General features: G+C 42.2%; 1 protein-coding gene across 1 annotated transcript in view; it reads left to right on the top strand.

Annotated features, from left to right (window-relative positions):
* Positions 1–19183, top strand: part of tanc2a (tetratricopeptide repeat, ankyrin repeat and coiled-coil containing 2a) — a 106821-nt gene that overhangs the window by 15286 nt on the left and 72352 nt on the right. Inside the window, 1 exon segment of the mRNA XM_039824231.1 lies at positions 18580–18688. Coding sequence (XP_039680165.1) covers positions 18625–18688 — 64 coding nt within the window. The 5' untranslated portion in view covers positions 18580–18624.

The following is a 19183-nucleotide window of genomic DNA, read 5'->3' as shown; positions in this document are numbered from 1 at the left end:
ATAAATTACTAAATAAATATCTATTCTGATTAGAACACTGTTTATATAGTTTACGGTTTCCTGGGATGTAATGATGAAATATGCACAATATAAATTAATATTTTTTGTAATACAGTAAAATGTTCAGCTGACAACTGACTGCAAAAACAGGTTTTCGTTGCGCTCCATTCCCCCAACACAGGTCACCTGAGGCCTCTTTAATGCTCTCACAAATGATTGGAGTGTTTTGCCAATTGAGTTTGAACATGTTTGATGTGAGTGAGACCAACTGGTAATGAGGGTGTGGCATTTTGAAGGCCAGTGTTTTCCAGCTGAATAAAGTGTGCAAAATGATTTTTTTTAGAGTTATTTGAGTAATAACAAATTGTTTAGCAGTCTGGAATCTTGTTGTTGATACATGAGGTTAACATTTTTTTTTTGAATTGTGTAAATAGTTCCATTTTTTGTGTGTATACAATGGAGAGAAAACTGCATTGTAAACTGAATATTTCTTCGGAACGTTGGTCCAGTAAAACAAGATGTTACTTGAACTCTGAGAGAGGGAAATGGACATTTTTAACCACTTTGTTACGTTTTATAATCTAAAAAAAAAACATTACTGAAACCTGCCAAAGAATCTCTGCCGGGTGCCTAGCAAAGGTTGCTAAGCAGCAGTCATTGTTGGGTGGGCGGGGCTTATGGAACAGTTAGACAGATTCTAGAATTCCTTTTGATGTCTTTGATCCCTTGATCTTGATGAGAGATGATGAGAACAGAGACAATAAATAAAGATGATTTGACTCACACTTCATTCTTACTGAATTTCCCTTTGGGAACAAGACGTGAGTGAGACGTGAGCAACACATAAGCTTTTAAATTAACAGACCAGTTTGTGATCTCATTGAAACTAATCGACCATCGAAATAAACAACCATCGGAATAAACGACCATCGAAATAATCGACCATCGAAATAATCGACCATCGAAATAGACCATCAACGTCGACCATGGAAGCTGACAATAATTATAGAGTAATAGCCGTCAAGCCTAGACCAGTAACCCCTGAGTATGAAGACATTCAGGAGATTGACAATATGAATACAGTAATATGGCGCTCAAGCGTCCAGACCAGTAACCCTGAGTATGAATACATGCCGGAGATTGACAATATGAATACATTAATATGCGTCCAAGCCTAGACCAGTAACCCTGAGTATGAATACATGCCGGAGATTGACAATATGAATACAGTAATATGGTCAAGCTTAGACCAGTAACCCCAGTTATGAATAACATGCCGGAGATTGACAATATGAATACAGTAATATGCGAAAAGCTAGCCTAGACCAGTAACCCCTGAGTATAGAATACCCCCGAGATTGAAAATAATAATACAGTAGTAGTTGTCAAGTCTAGATCAGGAACCCTGAGACTGAAGAAATCAATTCATTCTCCCAGCGACGAATCCTTTCTAAAAGGATAACAAAGGAACAGTGGGGGTTGATGAATTTAGGCACCCCTGATCATGCCACTAACGTTTTGTTGGCAGAACTACTTTTGGACATAATAAGAACACTGTCACAAGCCTTGTTAAAGGCTAGGAGACAAAATGTAGTCTTTTCTGAGGTGAATGTTCTGTCCAGTATCGGCAACAAACTCTCTCAGAGTTTCTGTAAGGTTTGAAACGTTGACGGCCAAGTCCCCGTGTCAACTCAATATCATTGACCAACTTGCTTGCTAAAGAGGTTGCAGATATTTGCAACTCTTCCACTACCGGGCACACTGCAGAGTCGCACACATTGCGCGTCACTCCCTCGAAAAGACTAAATGCAATGGTTCGTCACGCCTGCAAAATGTTGAAGTCGTTCACAGCCAGGATGAAAATCTTCTGCTCATCTCGACCACGTAGTCGGAGACAAAGTCCGACCGCCACCGAGGAAGAACTAATTGTGGAAGATGAAGAGAAGGCAGCCACTGGTGTCCGCTCTCTGTCACCGTTTTCAACCACAGCTATGGAACCAGGAACCCCGGAGGTCTCGAACGGACAGCTCGAGATGACAACCGCTCAAGCGGTCGAATGTATAATTAGGGAGGAGATGAGTAAGATCACTGAACCTCTTCTGGACGAAGTGCCAGCCGCAGAGTATGAGCAACTAAAATCTGAAAGCTCTCAGGAGATTTCAACTGTCGCAAAAAGACATTGCTCAGTCAATTGCCAAGAGTTTGACGAGACGGATGCCGCGGAACAAAAAGCCGGGCGTAAACTGTGCATGGAAAAAATTGGAAACGTGATCAAAACCTTTTTTGCAAAGTGCTTTGTCAAAACTTGGATACATCGTATGCTGGTGCAACTGAAGGCCAAATTCCACCAGGGCTCCACAGTTGAAAGCGGGCAGTCGGTGTCGTCACTCCTAGACGAGATTGACTCTCTGCTTCAGCCACAGCATGGTGGACAAGCACGCTGTGGGAACGAAGTCGCTGTATTCCAGGACCTCAAGAAGATTTCCAGTGGTAAAGACTTGGTATTCACAAAGGCACTGTGTGATCTCCTCTCCAGACACATCTCGCCTGGGATGGCGCCCAATATTATCCCAGATGCAATTAGAGAGAAGGCCTCTCCCAGGACACATCCTGCCTTGTATGCTGACATACAGGACAAAATGTGGAGTTTCCTGGGTATGCTGAGCTGGTGGCTGAACACTATGGTCGGCGGCCACAGTCGAGAAGCTCTAGGCCGATTGGAAAATCAACCAATGGCACCAACGCACATCACACCAACACAGTCAGCACAGGCGTGTGAGGACGCAACAATAAAGACATCAAGAAACAAAATGTCCATCAAGCTGGTCATGCAGAAGCTGCTCTCGCGCACGTTCAAGAAAGCAAAAGTGGACTTCAACCTTAAAAACACCGAGGACTTCATAGACCGCCTGCTGGAAAAAACATGGGCCCAAGTCGAGGGTGTCGATTTGTATACCGCCACAAAAACACTGAAAAACCTCGACAAGGACATTTTCCAAGACGTGTGTAAGAAGTGGGGCAGTGCAGAAGACATGCTGGTCTCCGTGATTTTAGGGGAACCAGCACTGGAAGACTTTATTGCCTGCTGTTTCAAAGCTCACCTGATGAAATCCCAGAAAACAGGGTTCTTCTCATCGGTGTGTAAAGCCATCTCCAATTTCTGCAGGCGCAGAAATAGGGGTAGCGTTATATGTACGTAAAATGTCGTGCGTCTACGTTAGGGTTTTCGCCGGGTGCTCCGAGTGTTTTCTCCCACATTTACCATATAAATGTATAAAAAAACCATTAGCTTAGTAGTCATCTTGAAGGAAAATATGTTTTTTTCCTTCAAACTTAATGTCATAAAGAGCTCCGGTCCTGCCTCATACCCACGTCTCCACCTCGTCCACAGGCCTCCGCCCCTTCGTGATGGAGGGACAGGGGCCAGTGGAGCAGGAGGTTACCTGGATATGAGGCAGGACTTAAAGCTCTTAGAGTTTCCTCCGGTGTCCGCGTTTCTCCAACATTAACTGCATTGAAACATCTAACAACTAATTCAATAAAATTTGAAAAAAAAAGAAATGTATCTGCTTATCTCTGTTATCATTTACTATAAGAACTGTAAACATTCAACTCAGGCTGAAGTTCTGCCGATTCAGGTTCATTCATGAATTTCATATGTGTTAAACTATAAAAGGTGTTTTTTATTTGCAACATTGTTTTTTTTAATGTAAAACCACTTGCACCAGCATACTTTTACTCCACTACATTTCCTAAATAAAATGTGTACTTTTAATCTGCTACATAACCCTAAGCATCTTAGTTACCGTTACTACAAAATAAAATCGGAAGAAATTCGGTTTGGCGAATCATTGCTCCTAGATTGCAAGTTAATGCCGCTCCATTCCAGGTGGTGACGAAATGCCTGTTTGTTGCTGCCAAAAAGAAGGCCAAACTAAAGAAGAAGAGCAGGAAGCGTGATAACTGATAGCGTCATGGAAGCACCTGCTGCCGGCTCTGCCGCCAACGTAACAGACGATGACCACCCGACAGTGGTGATGAAGATAACGTTACACACCTTTGGCCATAGGGTTCATTTACTTCTAATACAAGTACATTTAATATCAGAAAATTACTTTTGATACTTAAGTACACTAAAAATCAGATACTTTAAGACTTTTACTCGAGTAATATATTATAAAGTGACTTTGACTTCCATGAGTTATTTTCTGGTAAGATACTTGTACTTTTACTCAAGTATTGCTTTCTAGTACTTTATACAAATATACTGCACTGCAGCCTCTAGAGGCCACGAGTGGAGTTGTTAATCTTGTGTCTTTATGGGATGTTAAAACTATAATGCTCAATGTGTGTGAGTGTTCTGCAGGTAAAACAGTTCTCAGGCTTTTATGTTTTGGTCAGTGAATCTACGCCTCAGCACTTTGGGATCTTTGTGTATCACACACACACACACACACACACACAGCAGTCTGCTCTCGTGCACTGCCCACCAGACGCAGCCCTCCACGAATAATGTTTCATAAATAAATAAATAAAAGTTCTTCCTTAAAATACAGGGGGCATAAGTAAGTACACCCCTATGTTAAATTCCCATAGAGGCAGGCAGATGTTTATTTTTCAAGGCCAGTTATTTCATGGATCCAGGATACTATGCATCCTGATAAAGTTCTCTTGGCCTTTGGAATTAAAATAGCCCCCACATCATCACATACCCTTCACCATACCTAGAGGTTGGCATGGGGTACTTTCCATAAGATCATCTCTCAATGCAAATCAAACCAGCTATTAGGCTAACTGAAATAAAACCATGCCAGTTACAAAGATGTAATATGTTTACTAGCGATCATGTGCAGTGAATAGTTAATGGTTAATTTGGTGAGCCCAGAGGGAAAGTATGGCATTTTAAAAGTAGCCTACATTTACCGTAGCTAGCTAACGGTGGGCTACAGAGAAAGTGTGATATTTTTACGTCCGTTTCGGAGTGGCCGAGGGAAAATATTTCAGTCGACAAATTTGCGTTCTAATGCGGTCCGGTTCCTACCGGGTTGGGGGAACCGGTTCCATAGTGGAACTGGGGGGGTACCCAACCCTACTAACGAGTGGTGAAGCAAGCAGAAGTATCTATGTGCAAACAGATGATTACGAAAGTGTTTTCATGCCCATTTGTGCCCCAGTCCTGGGAATGAACGTGCGCGTCTCGGCCGTTGTGGGCTGGTGTGCGGCAGCGTGGGGGTGACATCTCCCTGTGTGAATCAGAAACAACAAAGTGTCTGAAGTCCTTTTAATCTGCCATCTGCTCACTACTCAAACTGATCGTTTCAACATTTTAACATCCGCCCGTGTAACAGACGAGTAGGTAGACCGTAGGGGTGTCTGGATCGATATTTGTCTATTAAGTCCTCAACGATCCAATATTATCGATGCATAGTGAAAATATCGATATACTGTATATCGTCATCTATAAGTGAAGATGCGCCTTTATTTTGAAATCCCCACTTTATATTTATTCTTTAGCATTAAAAAGAGCAGTTTGTCACAGTGTTTCCTTTAGGATTTCTTTTAGCAGTGGGGGCAGGTCCAAACCCCCCCACCTTTTTCTGTAGAGTGACCGCGCTATTCTCCGACATGCACTCTAACAATGCAGCCCTATTTCTGATACCGTGGGGGCCAGAAATGTTGCCGTGGGGGGCCGGGTTTTTATTCTTGCCATCTGTGCAATTAACCTAAAATGAGGTTGGAACAAACACAGCAGCACTCTGTGTTCTCAGGACAGATACACACTTTTTTTTATAGGGTGTGATATTTCCAAAGGTGGAATATAACTAAGTACATTTACTACTGTGCTTGAATACAATAGTAAATGTACTAAATAAAGTATTCTGATTCTGATTAGAAACACTGTTGTTTTATATCTATGGTTTAGACGGTCTTCCTGGGGATGTAATGATGAAATCAATGCACAAATATAAAATGTATATTTATTTTTTAATGTAATACAGTAAAATGTTCAGCTGACAACTGACTGCAAAAAACAGGTTTTCGTTCGCTGCTCCATTCCCCCCCAACACAGGTCACCTGAGGCCTCTTTAATGCTCTCACAAATGATTGGAGTGTTTTGCCAATTGAGTTTGAACATGTTTGATGTGAGTGAGACCAACTGGTAATGAGGGTGTGGCATTTTGAAGGCCAGTGTTTTCCAGCTGAATAAAGTGTGCAAAATGATGTGATTTTTTTTTTAGAGTTATTTGAGTAATAACAAATTGTTTAGCAGTCTGGAATCTTGTTGTTGATACATGAGGTTAACATTTGTTTTTAGAATTGTGTAAATAGTTCCATTTTTTGTGTGTATACAATGGAGAGAAAACTGCATTGTAAACTGAATATTTCTTCGGAACGTTGGTCCAGTAAAACAAGATGTTACTTGAACTCTGAGAGAGGGAAATGGACATTTTTAACCACTTTGTTACGTTTTATAATCTAAAAAAAAAACATTACTGAAACCTGCCAAAGAATTCTGCCGGTGCCTAGCAAAGGTTGCTAAGCAGCAGTCATTGTTGGGTGGGCGGGGCTTATGGAACAGTTAGACAGATTCTAGAATTCCTTTTGATGTCTTTGATCCCTTGATCTTGATGAGAGATGATGAGAACAGAGACAATAAATAAAGATGATTTGACTCACACTTCATTCTTACTGAATTTCCCTTGGGAACAAGACGTGAGTGAGACGTGAGCAACACATAAGCTTTTTAAATTAACAGACCAGTTTGTGATCTCATTGAAACTAATCGACCATCGAAATAAACGACCATCGGAATAAACGACCATCGAAATAATCGACCATCGAAATAATCGACCATCGAAATAGACCATCAACGTCGACCATGGAAGCTGACAATAATTATAGAGTAATAGCCGTCAAGCCTAGACCAGTAACCCCTGAGTATGAAGACATTCAGGAGATTGAAAATATGAATACGTAATATGCTCAAGCGTCCTAGACCAGTAACCCCTGAGTATGAATACATGCCGGAGATTGACAATATGAATACATTAATACGTCAAGCCTAGACCAGTAACCCCTGAGTATGAATACATGCCGGAGAGATTGACAATATGAATACATTAATATGCGTCAAGCCTAGACCGTAACCCCTGAGTATGAATACATGCCGGAGATTGACAATATGAATACATTAATATGCGCAAGCCTAGACCAGTAACCCCGAAGTATGAATACATGCCGGAGATTGACAATATGAATACAGTTATATCGTGCAAGCCTAGACTAGTAACCCCGTGTATGAATACATGCCGGAGATTGACAATATGAATACAGTAATATGCGTCAAGCCTAGACCAGTAACCCCCGAGTATGAATACATGCCGGAGATTGACAATATGAATACAGTAATACGCGTCAAGCCTAGACCAGTAACCCCCGAGTATGAATACATGCCGGAGATTGACAATATGAATACAGTAATATGCGTCAAGCCTAGACCAGTAACCCCCGAGTATGAATACATGCCGGAGATTGACAATATGAATACAGTAATACGCGTCAAGCCTAGACCAGTAACCCCCGAGTATGAATACATGCCGGAGATTGACAATATGAATACAGTAATACGCGTCAAGCCTAGACCAGTAACCCCTGAGTATGAATACATCCCGGAGATTGAAAATAATAATACAGTAGTAGTTGTCAAGTCTAGATCAGGAACCCCTGAGACTGAAGAAATCAATGTCATTCTCCCAGCGATCGAATCCTTTTCTAAAAGGATAACAAAGGAACAGTGGGGGTTGATGAATTTAGGCACCCCTGATCATGCCACTAACGTTTTGTTGGCAGAACTACTTTTGGACATAATAAGAACACTGTCACAAGCCTTGTTAAAGGCTAGGAGACAAAATGTAGTCTTTTCTGAGGTGAATGTTCTGTCCAGTATCGGCAACAAACTCTCTCAGAGTTTCTGTAAGGTTTTGAACGTTGACGGCCAAGTCCCCTGTGTCAACTCAATATCATTGACCAACTTGCTTGCTAAAGAGGTTGCAGATATTTGCAACTCTTCCACTACCGAGCACACTGCAGAGTCGCACACATTGCGCGTCACTCCCTCGAAAAGACTAAATGCAATGGTTCGTCACGCCTGCAAAATGTTGAAGTCGTTCACAGCCAGGATGAAAATCTTCTGCTCATCTCGACCACGTAGTCGGAGACAAAGTCCGACCGCCACCGAGGAAGAACTAATTGTGGAAGATGAAGAGAAGGCAGCCACTGGTGTCCGCTCTCTGTCACCGTTTTCAACCACAGCTATGGAACCAGGAACCCCGGAGGTCTCGCCGAAGGACAGCTCCGAGATGACAACCGCTCAAGCGGTCGAATGTATAATTAGGGAGGAGATGAGTAAGATCACTGAACCTCTTCTGGACGAAGTGCCAGCCGCAGAGTATGAGCAACTAAAATCTGAAAGCTCTCAGGAGATTTCAACTGTCGCAAAAGACATTGCTCAGTCAATTGCCAAGAGTTTGGACGAGACGGATGCCGCGGAACAAAAGCCGAAGCGTAAACTGTGCATGGAAAAAATTGGAAACGTGATCAAAACCTTTTTTGCAAAGTGCTTTGTCAAAACTTGGATACATCGTATGCTGGTGCAACTGAAGGCCAAATTCCACCAGGGCTCCACAGTTGAAAGCGGGCAGTCGGTGTCGTCACTCCTAGACGAGATTGACTCTCTGCTTCAGCCACAGCATGGTGGACAAGCACGCTGTGGGAACGAAGTCGCTGTATTCCAGGACCTCAAGAAGATTTCCAGTGGTAAAGACTTGGTATTCACAAAGGCACTGTGTGATCTCCTCTCCAGACACATCTCACCTGGGATGGCGCCCAATATTATCCCAGATGCAATTAGAGAGAAGGCCTCTCCCAGGACACATCCTGCCTTGTATGCTGACATACAGGACAAAATGTGGAGTTTCCTGGGTATGCTGAGCTGGTGGCTGAACACTATGGTCGGCGGCCACAGTCGAGAAGCTCTAGGCCGATTGGAAAATCAACCAATGGCACCAACGCACATCACACCAACACAGTCAGCACAGGCGTGTGAGGACGCAACAATAAAGACATCAAGAAACAAAATGTCCATCAAGCTGGTCATGCAGAAGCTGCTCTCGCGCATGTTCAAGAAAGCAAAAGTGGACTTCAACCTTAAAAACGCAGAGGACTTCATAGACCGCCTGCTGGAAAAAACATGGGCCCAAGTCGAGGGTGTCGATTTGTATACCGCCACAAAAACATTGAAAAACCTCGACAAGGACATTTTCCAAGACGTGTGTAAGAAGTGGGGCAGTGCAGAAGACATGCTGGTCTCCGTGATTTTAGGGGAACCAGCACTGGAAGACTTTATTGCCTGCTGTTTCAAAGCTCACCTGATGAAATCCCAGAAAACAGGGTTCTTCTCATCGGTGTGTAAAGCCATCTCCAATTTCTGCAGGCGCAGAAATAGGGGTAGCGTTATATGTACGTAAAATGTCGTGCGTCTACGTTAGGGTTTTCGCCGGGTGCTCCGAGTGTTTTCTCCCACATTTACCATATAAATGTATAAAAAAACCATTAGCTTAGTAGTCATCTTGAAGGAAAATATGTTTTTTTTCCTTCAAACTTAATGTCATAAAGAGGTCTGGTCCTGCCTCATATCCACGTCTCCACCTCGTCCACAGGCCTCCGCCCCTTCGTGATGGAGGGACAGGGGCCAGTGGAGCAGGAGGTTACCTGGATATGAGGCAGGACTTAAAGCTCTTAGAGTTTCCTCCGGGTGCTCCGGTTTCTCCAACATTAACTGCATTGAAACATCTAACAACTAATTCAATAAAATTTGAAAAAAAAAAGAATGTATCTGCTTATCTCTGTTATCATTTACTATAAGAACTGTAAACATTCAACTCAGGCTGAAGTTCTGCCGATTCAGGTTCATTCATGAATTTCATATGTGTTAAATCCTATAAAAAGGTGTTTTTATTTTGCAACATTGTTTTTTTTTAATGTAAAAACCACTTGCACCAGCATACTTTTACTCCACTACATTTCCTAAATAAAATGTGTACTTTTAATCTGCTACATAACCCCTAAGCATCTTAGTTACTCGTTACTACAAAATAAAATCGGAAGAAATTCGGTTTGGCGAATCATTGCTCCTAGATTGCAAGTTAATGCACGCTCCATTCCAGGTGGTGACGAAATGCCTGTTTGTTGCCAAGCGAAAAGAAGGCCAAACTAAAGAAGAAGAGCAGGAAGCGTGATAACTGATAGCGTCATGGAAGCACCTGCTGCAGGCTCTGCCGCCAACGTAACAGACGATGACCACCCCGACAGTGGTGATGAAGATAACGTTACACACCTTTGGCCATAGGGTTCATTTACTTCTAATACAAGTACATTTAATATCAGAAAATTACTTTTGATACTTAAGTACACTAAAAATCAGATACTTTAAGACTTTTACTCGAGTAATATATTATAAAGTGACTTTGACTTCCATGAGTTATTTTCTGGTAAGATACTTGTACTTTTACTCAAGTATTGCTTTCTAGTACTTTATACAAATATACTGCACTGCAGCCTCTAGAGGCCACGAGTGGAGTTGTTAATCTTGTGTCTTTATGGGATGTTAAAACTATAATGCTCAATGTGTGTGAGTGTTCTGCAGGTAAAACAGTTCTCAGGCTTTTATGTTTTGGTCAGTGAATCTACGCCTCAGCACTTTGGGATCTTTGTGTATCACACACACACACACACACACACAGCAGTCTGCTCTCGTGCACTGCCCACCAGACGCAGCCCTCCACGAATAATGTTTCATAAATAAATAAATAAATGTTCTTCCTTAAAATACAGGGGGCATAAGTAAGTACACCCCTATGTTAAATTCCCATAGAGGCAGGCAGATGTTTATTTTTCAAGGCCAGTTATTTCATGGATCCAGGATACTATGCATCCTGATAAAGTTCTCTTGGCCTTTGGAATTAAAATAGCCCCCACATCATCACATACCCTTCACCATACCTAGAGGTTGGCATGGGGTACTTTCCATAAGATCATCTCTCAATGCAAATCAAACCAGCTATTAGGCTAACTGAAATAAAACCATGCCAGTTACAAAGATGTAATATGTTTACTAGCGATCATGTGCAGTGAATAGTTAATGGTTAATTTGGTGAGCCCAGAGGGAAAGTATGGCATTTTAAAAGTAGCCTACATTTACCGTAGCTAGCTAACGGTGGGCTACAGAGAAAGTGTGATATTTTTACGTCCGTTTCGGAGTGGCCGAGGGAAAATATTTCAGTCGACAAATTTGCGTTCTAATGCGGTCCGGTTCCTACCGGTTGCGTAGGAACCGGTTCCATAGTGGAACTGGGTTTCGGTACCCAACCCTACTAACGAGTGGTGAAGCAAGCAGAAGTATCTATGTGCAAACAGATGATTACGAGTGTTTTCATGCCCATTTGTGCCCCAGTCCTGGGAATGAACGTGCGTGCTCCCGTCCGTGCGTGGGCTGGTGTGCGCGTGCGTGTGGGGTGACATCTCCCTGTGTGAATCAGAAACAACAAAGTGTCTGAAGTCCTTTTAATCTGCCATCTGCTCACTACTCAAACTGATCGTTTCAACATTTTAACATCCGCCCGTGTAACAGACGAGTAGGTAGACCGTAGGGGTGTCTGGATCGATATTTGTCTATTAAGTCCTCAACGATCCAATATTATCAATGCATAGTGAAAATATCGATATACTGTATATCGTCATCTATAAGTGAAGATGCGCCTTTATTTTGAAATCCCCACTTTATATTTATTCTTTAGCATTAAAAAGAGCAGTTTGTCACAGTGTTTCCTTTAGGATTTCTTTTAGCAGTGGGGGCAGGTCCAAACCCCCCCACCTTTTTCTGTAGAGTGACCGCGCTATTCTCCGACATGCACTCTAACAATGCAGCCCTATTTCTGATATCGTGGGGGCCAGAAATGTTGCCGTGGGGGGGCCGGTTTTTTATTCTTGCCATCTGTGCAATTAACCTAAAATGAGGTTGGAACAAACACAGCAGCACTCTGTGTTCTCAGGACAGATACACACTTTTTTTTATAGGGTGTGATATTTCCAAAGGTGGAATATAACTAAGTACATTTACTACTGTGCTTGAATACAATAGTAAATGTACTAAATAAAGTATTCTGATTCTGATTAGAAACACTGTTGTTTTATATCTATGGTTTAGACGGTCTTCCTGGGGATGTAATGATGAAATCAATGCACAAATATAAAATGTATATTTATTTTTTAATGTAATACAGTAAAATGTTCAGCTGACAACTGACTGCAAAAAACAGGTTTTCGTTCGCTGCTCCATTCCCCCCCAACACAGGTCACCTGAGGCCTCTTTAATGCTCTCACAAATGATTGGAGTGTTTTGCCAATTGAGTTTGAACATGTTTGATGTGAGTGAGACCAACTGGTAATGAGGGTGTGGCATTTTGAAGGCCAGTGTTTTCCAGCTGAATAAAGTGTGCAAAATGATGTGATTTTTTTTTTTTTAGAGTTATTTGAGTAATAACAAATTGTTTAGCAGTCTGGAATCTTGTTGTTGATACATGAGGTTAACATTTGTTTTTAGAATTGTGTAAATAGTTCCATTTTTTGTGTGTATACAATGGAGAGAAAACTGCATTGTAAACTGAATATTTCTTCGGAACGTTGGTCCAGTAAAACAAGATGTTACTTGAACTCTGAGAGAGGGAAATGGACATTTTTAACCACTTTGTTACGTTTTATAATCTAAAAAAAAAACATTACTGAAACCTGCCAAAGAATTCTGCCGGTGCCTAGCAAAGGTTGCTAAGCAGCAGTCATTGTTGGGTGGGCGGGGCTTATGGAACAGTTAGACAGATTCTAGAATTCCTTTTGATGTCTTTGATCCCTTGATCTTGATGAGAGATGATGAGAACAGAGACAATAAATAAAGATGATTTGACTCACACTTCATTCTTACTGAATTTCCCTTGGGAACAAGACGTGAGTGAGACGTGAGCAGCACATAAGCTTTTTAAATTAACAGACCAGTTTGTGATCTCATTGAAACTAATCGACCATCGAAATAAACGACCATCGGAATAAACGACCATCGAAATAATCGACCATCGAAATAATCGACCATCGAAATAGACCATCAACGTCGACCATGGAAGCTGACAATAATTATAGAGTAATAGCCGTCAAGCCTAGACCAGTAACCCCTGAGTATGAAGACATTCAGGAGATTGAAAATATGAATACAGTAATATGCGTCAAGCCTAGACCAGTAACCCCTGAGTATGAATACATGCCGGAGATTGACAATATGAATACATTAATATGCGTCAAGCCTAGACCAGTAACCCCTGAGTATGAATACATGCCGGAGATTGACAATATGAATACATTAATATGCGTCAAGCCTAGACCAGTAACCCCTGAGTATGAATACATGCCGGAGATTGACAATATGAATACATTAATATGCGTCAAGCCTAGACCAGTAACCCCCGAGTATGAATACATGCCGGAGATTGACAATATGAATACAGTTATATGCGTCAAGCCTAGACTAGTAACCCCTGAGTATGAATACATGCCGGAGATTGACAATATGAATACAGTAATACGCGTCAAGCCTAGACCAGTAACCCCCGAGTATGAATACATGCCGGAGATTGACAATATGAATACAGTAATACGCGTCAAGCCTAGACCAGTAACCCCCGAGTATGAATACATGCCGGAGATTGACAATATGAATACAGTAATATGCGTCAAGCCTAGACCAGTAACCCCCGAGTATGAATACATGCCGGAGATTGACAATATGAATACAGTAATACGCGTCAAGCCTAGACCAGTAACCCCCGAGTATGAATACATGCCGGAGATTGACAATATGAATACAGTAATACGCGTCAAGCCTAGACCAGTAACCCCTGAGTATGAATACATCCCGGAGATTGAAAATAATAATACAGTAGTAGTTGTCAAGTCTAGATCAGGAACCCCTGAGACTGAAGAAATCAATGTCATTCTCCCAGCGATCGAATCCTTTTCTAAAAGGATAACAAAGGAACAGTGGGGGTTGATGAATTTAGGCACCCCTGATCATGCCACTAACGTTTTGTTGGCAGAACTACTTTTGGACATAATAAGAACACTGTCACAAGCCTTGTTAAAGGCTAGGAGACAAAATGTAGTCTTTTCTGAGGTGAATGTTCTGTCCAGTATCGGCAACAAACTCTCTCAGAGTTTCTGTAAGGTTTTGAACGTTGACGGCCAAGTCCCCTGTGTCAACTCAATATCATTGACCAACTTGCTTGCTAAAGAGGTTGCAGATATTTGCAACTCTTCCACTACCGAGCACACTGCAGAGTCGCACACATTGCGCGTCACTCCCTCGAAAAGACTAAATGCAATGGTTCGTCACGCCTGCAAAATGTTGAAGTCGTTCACAGCCAGGATGAAAATCTTCTGCTCATCTCGACCACGAAGTCGGAGACAAAGTCCGACCGCCACCGGGGAAGAACTAATTGTGGAAGATGAAGAGAAGGCAGCCACTGGTGTCCGCTCTCTGTCACCGTTTTCAACCACAGCTATGGAACCAGGAACCCCGGAGGTCTCGCCGAAGGACAGCTCCGAGATGACAACCGCTCAAGCGGTCGAATGTATAATTAGGGAGGAGATGAGTAAGATCACTGAACCTCTTCTGGACGAAGTGCCAGCCGCAGAGTATGAGCAACTAAAATCTGAAAGCTCTCAGGAGATTTCAACTGTCGCAAAAGACATTGCTCAGTCAATTGCCAAGAGTTTGGACGAACGGAAGGCGGTGCCGCGGAACAAAAGCCGAAGCGTAAACTGTGCATGGAAAAAATTGGAAACGTGATCAAAACCTTTTTTGCAAAGTGCTTTGTCAAAACTTGGATACATCGTATGCTGGTGCAACTGAAGGCCAAATTCCACCAGGGCTCCACAGTTGAAAGCGGGCAGTCGGTGTCGTCACTCCTAGACGAGATTGACTCTCTGCTTCAGCCACAGCATGGTGGACAAGCACGCTGTGGGAACGAAGTCGCTGTATTCCAGGACCTCAAGAAGATTTCCAGTGGTAAAGACTTGGTATTCACAAAGGCACTGTGTGATCTCCTCTCCAGACACATCTCACCTGGGATGGCGCCCAATATTATCCCAGATGCAATTAGAGAGAAGGCCTCTCCCAGGACACATCCTGCCTTGTATGCTGACATACAGGACAAAATGTGGAGTTTCCTGGGTATGCTGAGCTGGTGGCTGAACACTATGGTCGGCGGCCACAGTCGAGAAGCTCTAGGCCGATTGGAAAATCAACCAATGGCACCAACGCACATCACACCAACACAGTCAGCACAGGCGTGTGAGGACGCAACAATAAAGACATCAAGAAACAAAATGTCCATCAAGCTGGTCATGCAGAAGCTGCTCTCGCGCATGTTCAAGAAAGCAAAAGTGGACTTCAACCTTAAAAACGCAGAGGACTTCATAGACCGCCTGCTGGAAAAAACATGGGCCCAAGTCGAGGGTGTCGATTTGTATACCGCCACAAAAACATTGAAAAACCTCGACAAGGACATTTTCCAAGACGTGTGTAAGAAGTGGGGCAGTGCAGAAGACATGGGGGCCGCGGGGTTTTTAGGGGAACCAGCACTGGAAGACTTTATTGCCTGCTGTTTCAAAGCTCACCTGATGAAATCCCAGAAAACAGGGTTCTTCTCATCGGTGTGTAAAGCCATCTCCAATTTCTGCAGGCGCAGAAATAGGGGTAGCGTTATATGTACGTAAAATGTCGTGCGTCTACGTTAGGGTTTTCGCCGGGTGCTCCGAGTGTTTTCTCCCACATTTACCATATAAATGTATAAAAAAACCATTAGCTTAGTAGTCATCTTGAAGGAAAATATGTTTTTTTTCCTTCAAACTTAATGTCATAAAGAGCTCCGGTCCTGCCTCATATCCACGTCTCCACCTCGTCCACAGGCCTCCGCCCCTTCGTGATGGAGGGACAGGGGCCAGTGGAGCAGGAGGTTACCTGGATATGAGGCAGGACTTAAAGCTCTTAGAGTTTCCTCCGGGTGCTCCGGTTTCTCCAACATTAACTGCATTGAAACATCTAACAACTAATTCAATAAAATTTGAAAAAAAAAAGAATGTATCTGCTTATCTCTGTTATCATTTACTATAAGAACTGTAAACATTCAACTCAGGCTGAAGTTCTGCCGATTCAGGTTCATTCATGAATTTCATATGTGTATAAGGTGTTTTTTATTTTGCAACATTGTTTTTTTTATATGTAAAAACCACTTGCACCAGCATACTTTTACTCCACTACATTTCCTAAATAAAATGTGTACTTTTAATCTGCTACATAACCCCTAAGCATCTTAGTTACTCGTTACTACAAAATAAAATCGGAAGAAATTCGGTTTGGCGAATCATTGCTCCTAGATTGCAAGTTAATGCACGCTCCATTCCAGGTGGTGACGAAATGCCTGTTTGTTGCCAAGCGAAAAGAAGGCCAAACTAAAGAAGAAGAGCAGGAAGCGTGATAACTGATAGCGTCATGGAAGCACCTGCTGCCGGCTCTGCCGCCAACGTAACAGACGATGACCACCCCGACAGTGGTGATGAAGATAACGTTAAACACCTTTGGCCATAAGGTTCATTTACTTCTAATACAAGTACATTTAATATCAGAAAATTACTTTTGATACTTAAGTACACTAAAAATCAGATACTTTAAGACTTTTACTCGAGTAATATATATCATAAAGTGACTTTGACTTCCATGAGTTATTTTCTGGTAAGATACTTGTACTTTTACTCAAGTATTGCTTTCTAGTACTTTATACAAATATACTGCACTGCAGCCTCTAGAGGCCACGAGTGGAGTTGTTAATATTGTGTCTTTATGGGATGTTAAAACTATAATGCTCAATGTGTGTGAGTGTTCTGCAGGTAAAACAGTTCTCAGGCTTTTGTGTTTTGGTCAGTGAATCTACGCCTCAGCACTTTGGGATCTTTGTGTATCACACACACACACACACACACACACACACAGCAGTCTGCTCTCGTGCACTGCCCACCCGACGCAGCCCTCCACGGCTGTTTTAATCTTTCTCTCTGTCCAAGCTTCAGGGACACATTCAGTCTGACCAAAAACAAAACGTTCAGTGGAAATAAACTGATGTTCGTGTGTGTGTGTGTGTGTGTGTGTGTGTGTGTGTGTGCGCGCGCATGTGTGTGTGTGCGCAGTGTTTCCTTTAGGATTTCTTTTAGCAGTGGAGGCAGCCCTATTTCTGATACCGTGGGGGGGCAGAAATCAACATAGAGGAAACACTGCTGTGTGTGATTTAAATGTCTGGAAGAGCTTTGTGATGAAATAGTGAAATCATATTTTGGTTGTTTTTTGGTAAATAAATATGAATCTCACTAATGGTGTCTCGTATCGGTCGCAGGCCCCTGAATTGAATCGAAATCTTAATGGGTATCATTGCAGACTTTGTGATATCAGTGAATATTGTATCGTTGTCCAAAGAATCAATGTAATATATTGTGATACAACGTGTGATTTACACCCCAGTAGACGGAGCAGCATAGAATATCAGTGACAGACACATACTCATACTGTGTGTGTGTGTGTGTGTGTGTGTGTGTGTGTTAGATATGCCGTCTAACGGTTTTGAATTTGGGATTCAATCTTCTGTACCTGTCTCTGTCGTTAAATTGAAGACGTAGTTGGTGGAGTGTGTAAAGGCGTTTCCTGTGAGAGTCACATGGAAGCTCATTGTTTCTCTAATCAAATCACATTTTGGTCAGCTGTTGTTACACCAAGCCATATATGACACACACACACACACACACACACACACACACACACACACACACACACACAGAGCAGCATACACCAGCCGGCACACAGGTTTATATTCTAATACGCATACTCATTAATGGATCGCTTAGCAACAGCAGACGGTTGCCTAGCAACAACATTACCAGCCAGCAAGTTGGGTGTGTTCAAAAGTCACCCTTGTGTGTGTGTGTGTGTGTGTGCGTGCGTGTCAAAATACGAGACTAGATATTGTCTTAAATTTTGGATCTGGTGATATCGTGATATGACCCAAGTGTTGTCTTTTCCTGGTTTTAACGGCTGCGTTACAGTAAAGTGATGTCACTCTCTGAACTTACCAGACTGTTGTCGCTGTTCTATGTTTTGTCTTTCACCATTTAGGCATTGCATCCATGGTACTGATGATTATTTATCAGAACTCTCACTGTGTTAATATTTTGTGAAAGCACCACCAATCAAAAATTAGATTTTCTCCATATCGCCCTGCTCTAACCTAAATGGATATGATTGGATGTCACTACTCAGCTGGAATGAAAGTAATGAACTCTAATAGCGATCTCTCTCTCTCTTTTTTTTTTTTTTTTTTTTTTTTTTTTTTTTTTTTTTTTTTCTTTTTTTTTTTTTTTTTTCTCCCCCAGGAAGTGTTGACAGTGTGTGTGGGACCTCTGTCGTCGTGAGCAATCATGTTCCGTAACAGCCTGAAGATGTTGCTGGGGGGCAAACCCCGCAAGAACAACAACAACGGCGGTCAGTACCTCTCTGTGTTATAACTAGGGTTGGGTACTGAAACCCGGTTCCACTATGGAGCCGGTTCCTACGCAACCGGTAGGAATCGGACCGGATTAGAACGCAAATTTCGGTTCCACATTTCAGTTCCACTCGAATGTGTCAACTGAAATATTATAATTATATAATATATATACTTTGTCACTCCGAAACGAACGTAAAAATATCCCACTTTCTCTGTAGTCTACCGTTAGCTAGCTACCGTAAATGTAGCCTACTTTACGGCTACCACATCTATAAAAGAGCCTTTCTTTGAAGTCATTTTTCAGTCTTTTAAAGATCTGATGACATGGTGCTCTTTGGATGCTTTTATATAGACCTTAGTGGTCCCCTAATACTGTATCTGAAGTCTCTTTTATATAGACCTTAGTGGTCCCCTAATACTGTATCTGAAGTCTCTTTTATATAGACCTTAGTGGTCCCCTAATACTGTATCTGAAGTCTCTTTTATATAGG

The sequence above is a fragment of the Perca fluviatilis genome, chromosome 15 (genome assembly GCF_010015445.1).
Source record: "Perca fluviatilis chromosome 15, GENO_Pfluv_1.0, whole genome shotgun sequence".
In the NCBI taxonomy this organism is placed as follows: Eukaryota; Metazoa; Chordata; class Actinopteri; order Perciformes; family Percidae; genus Perca; species Perca fluviatilis.
The sequence above is the reverse complement of the archived record's forward strand: the minus strand, read 5'-3'. Positions and strand labels throughout refer to the sequence as shown.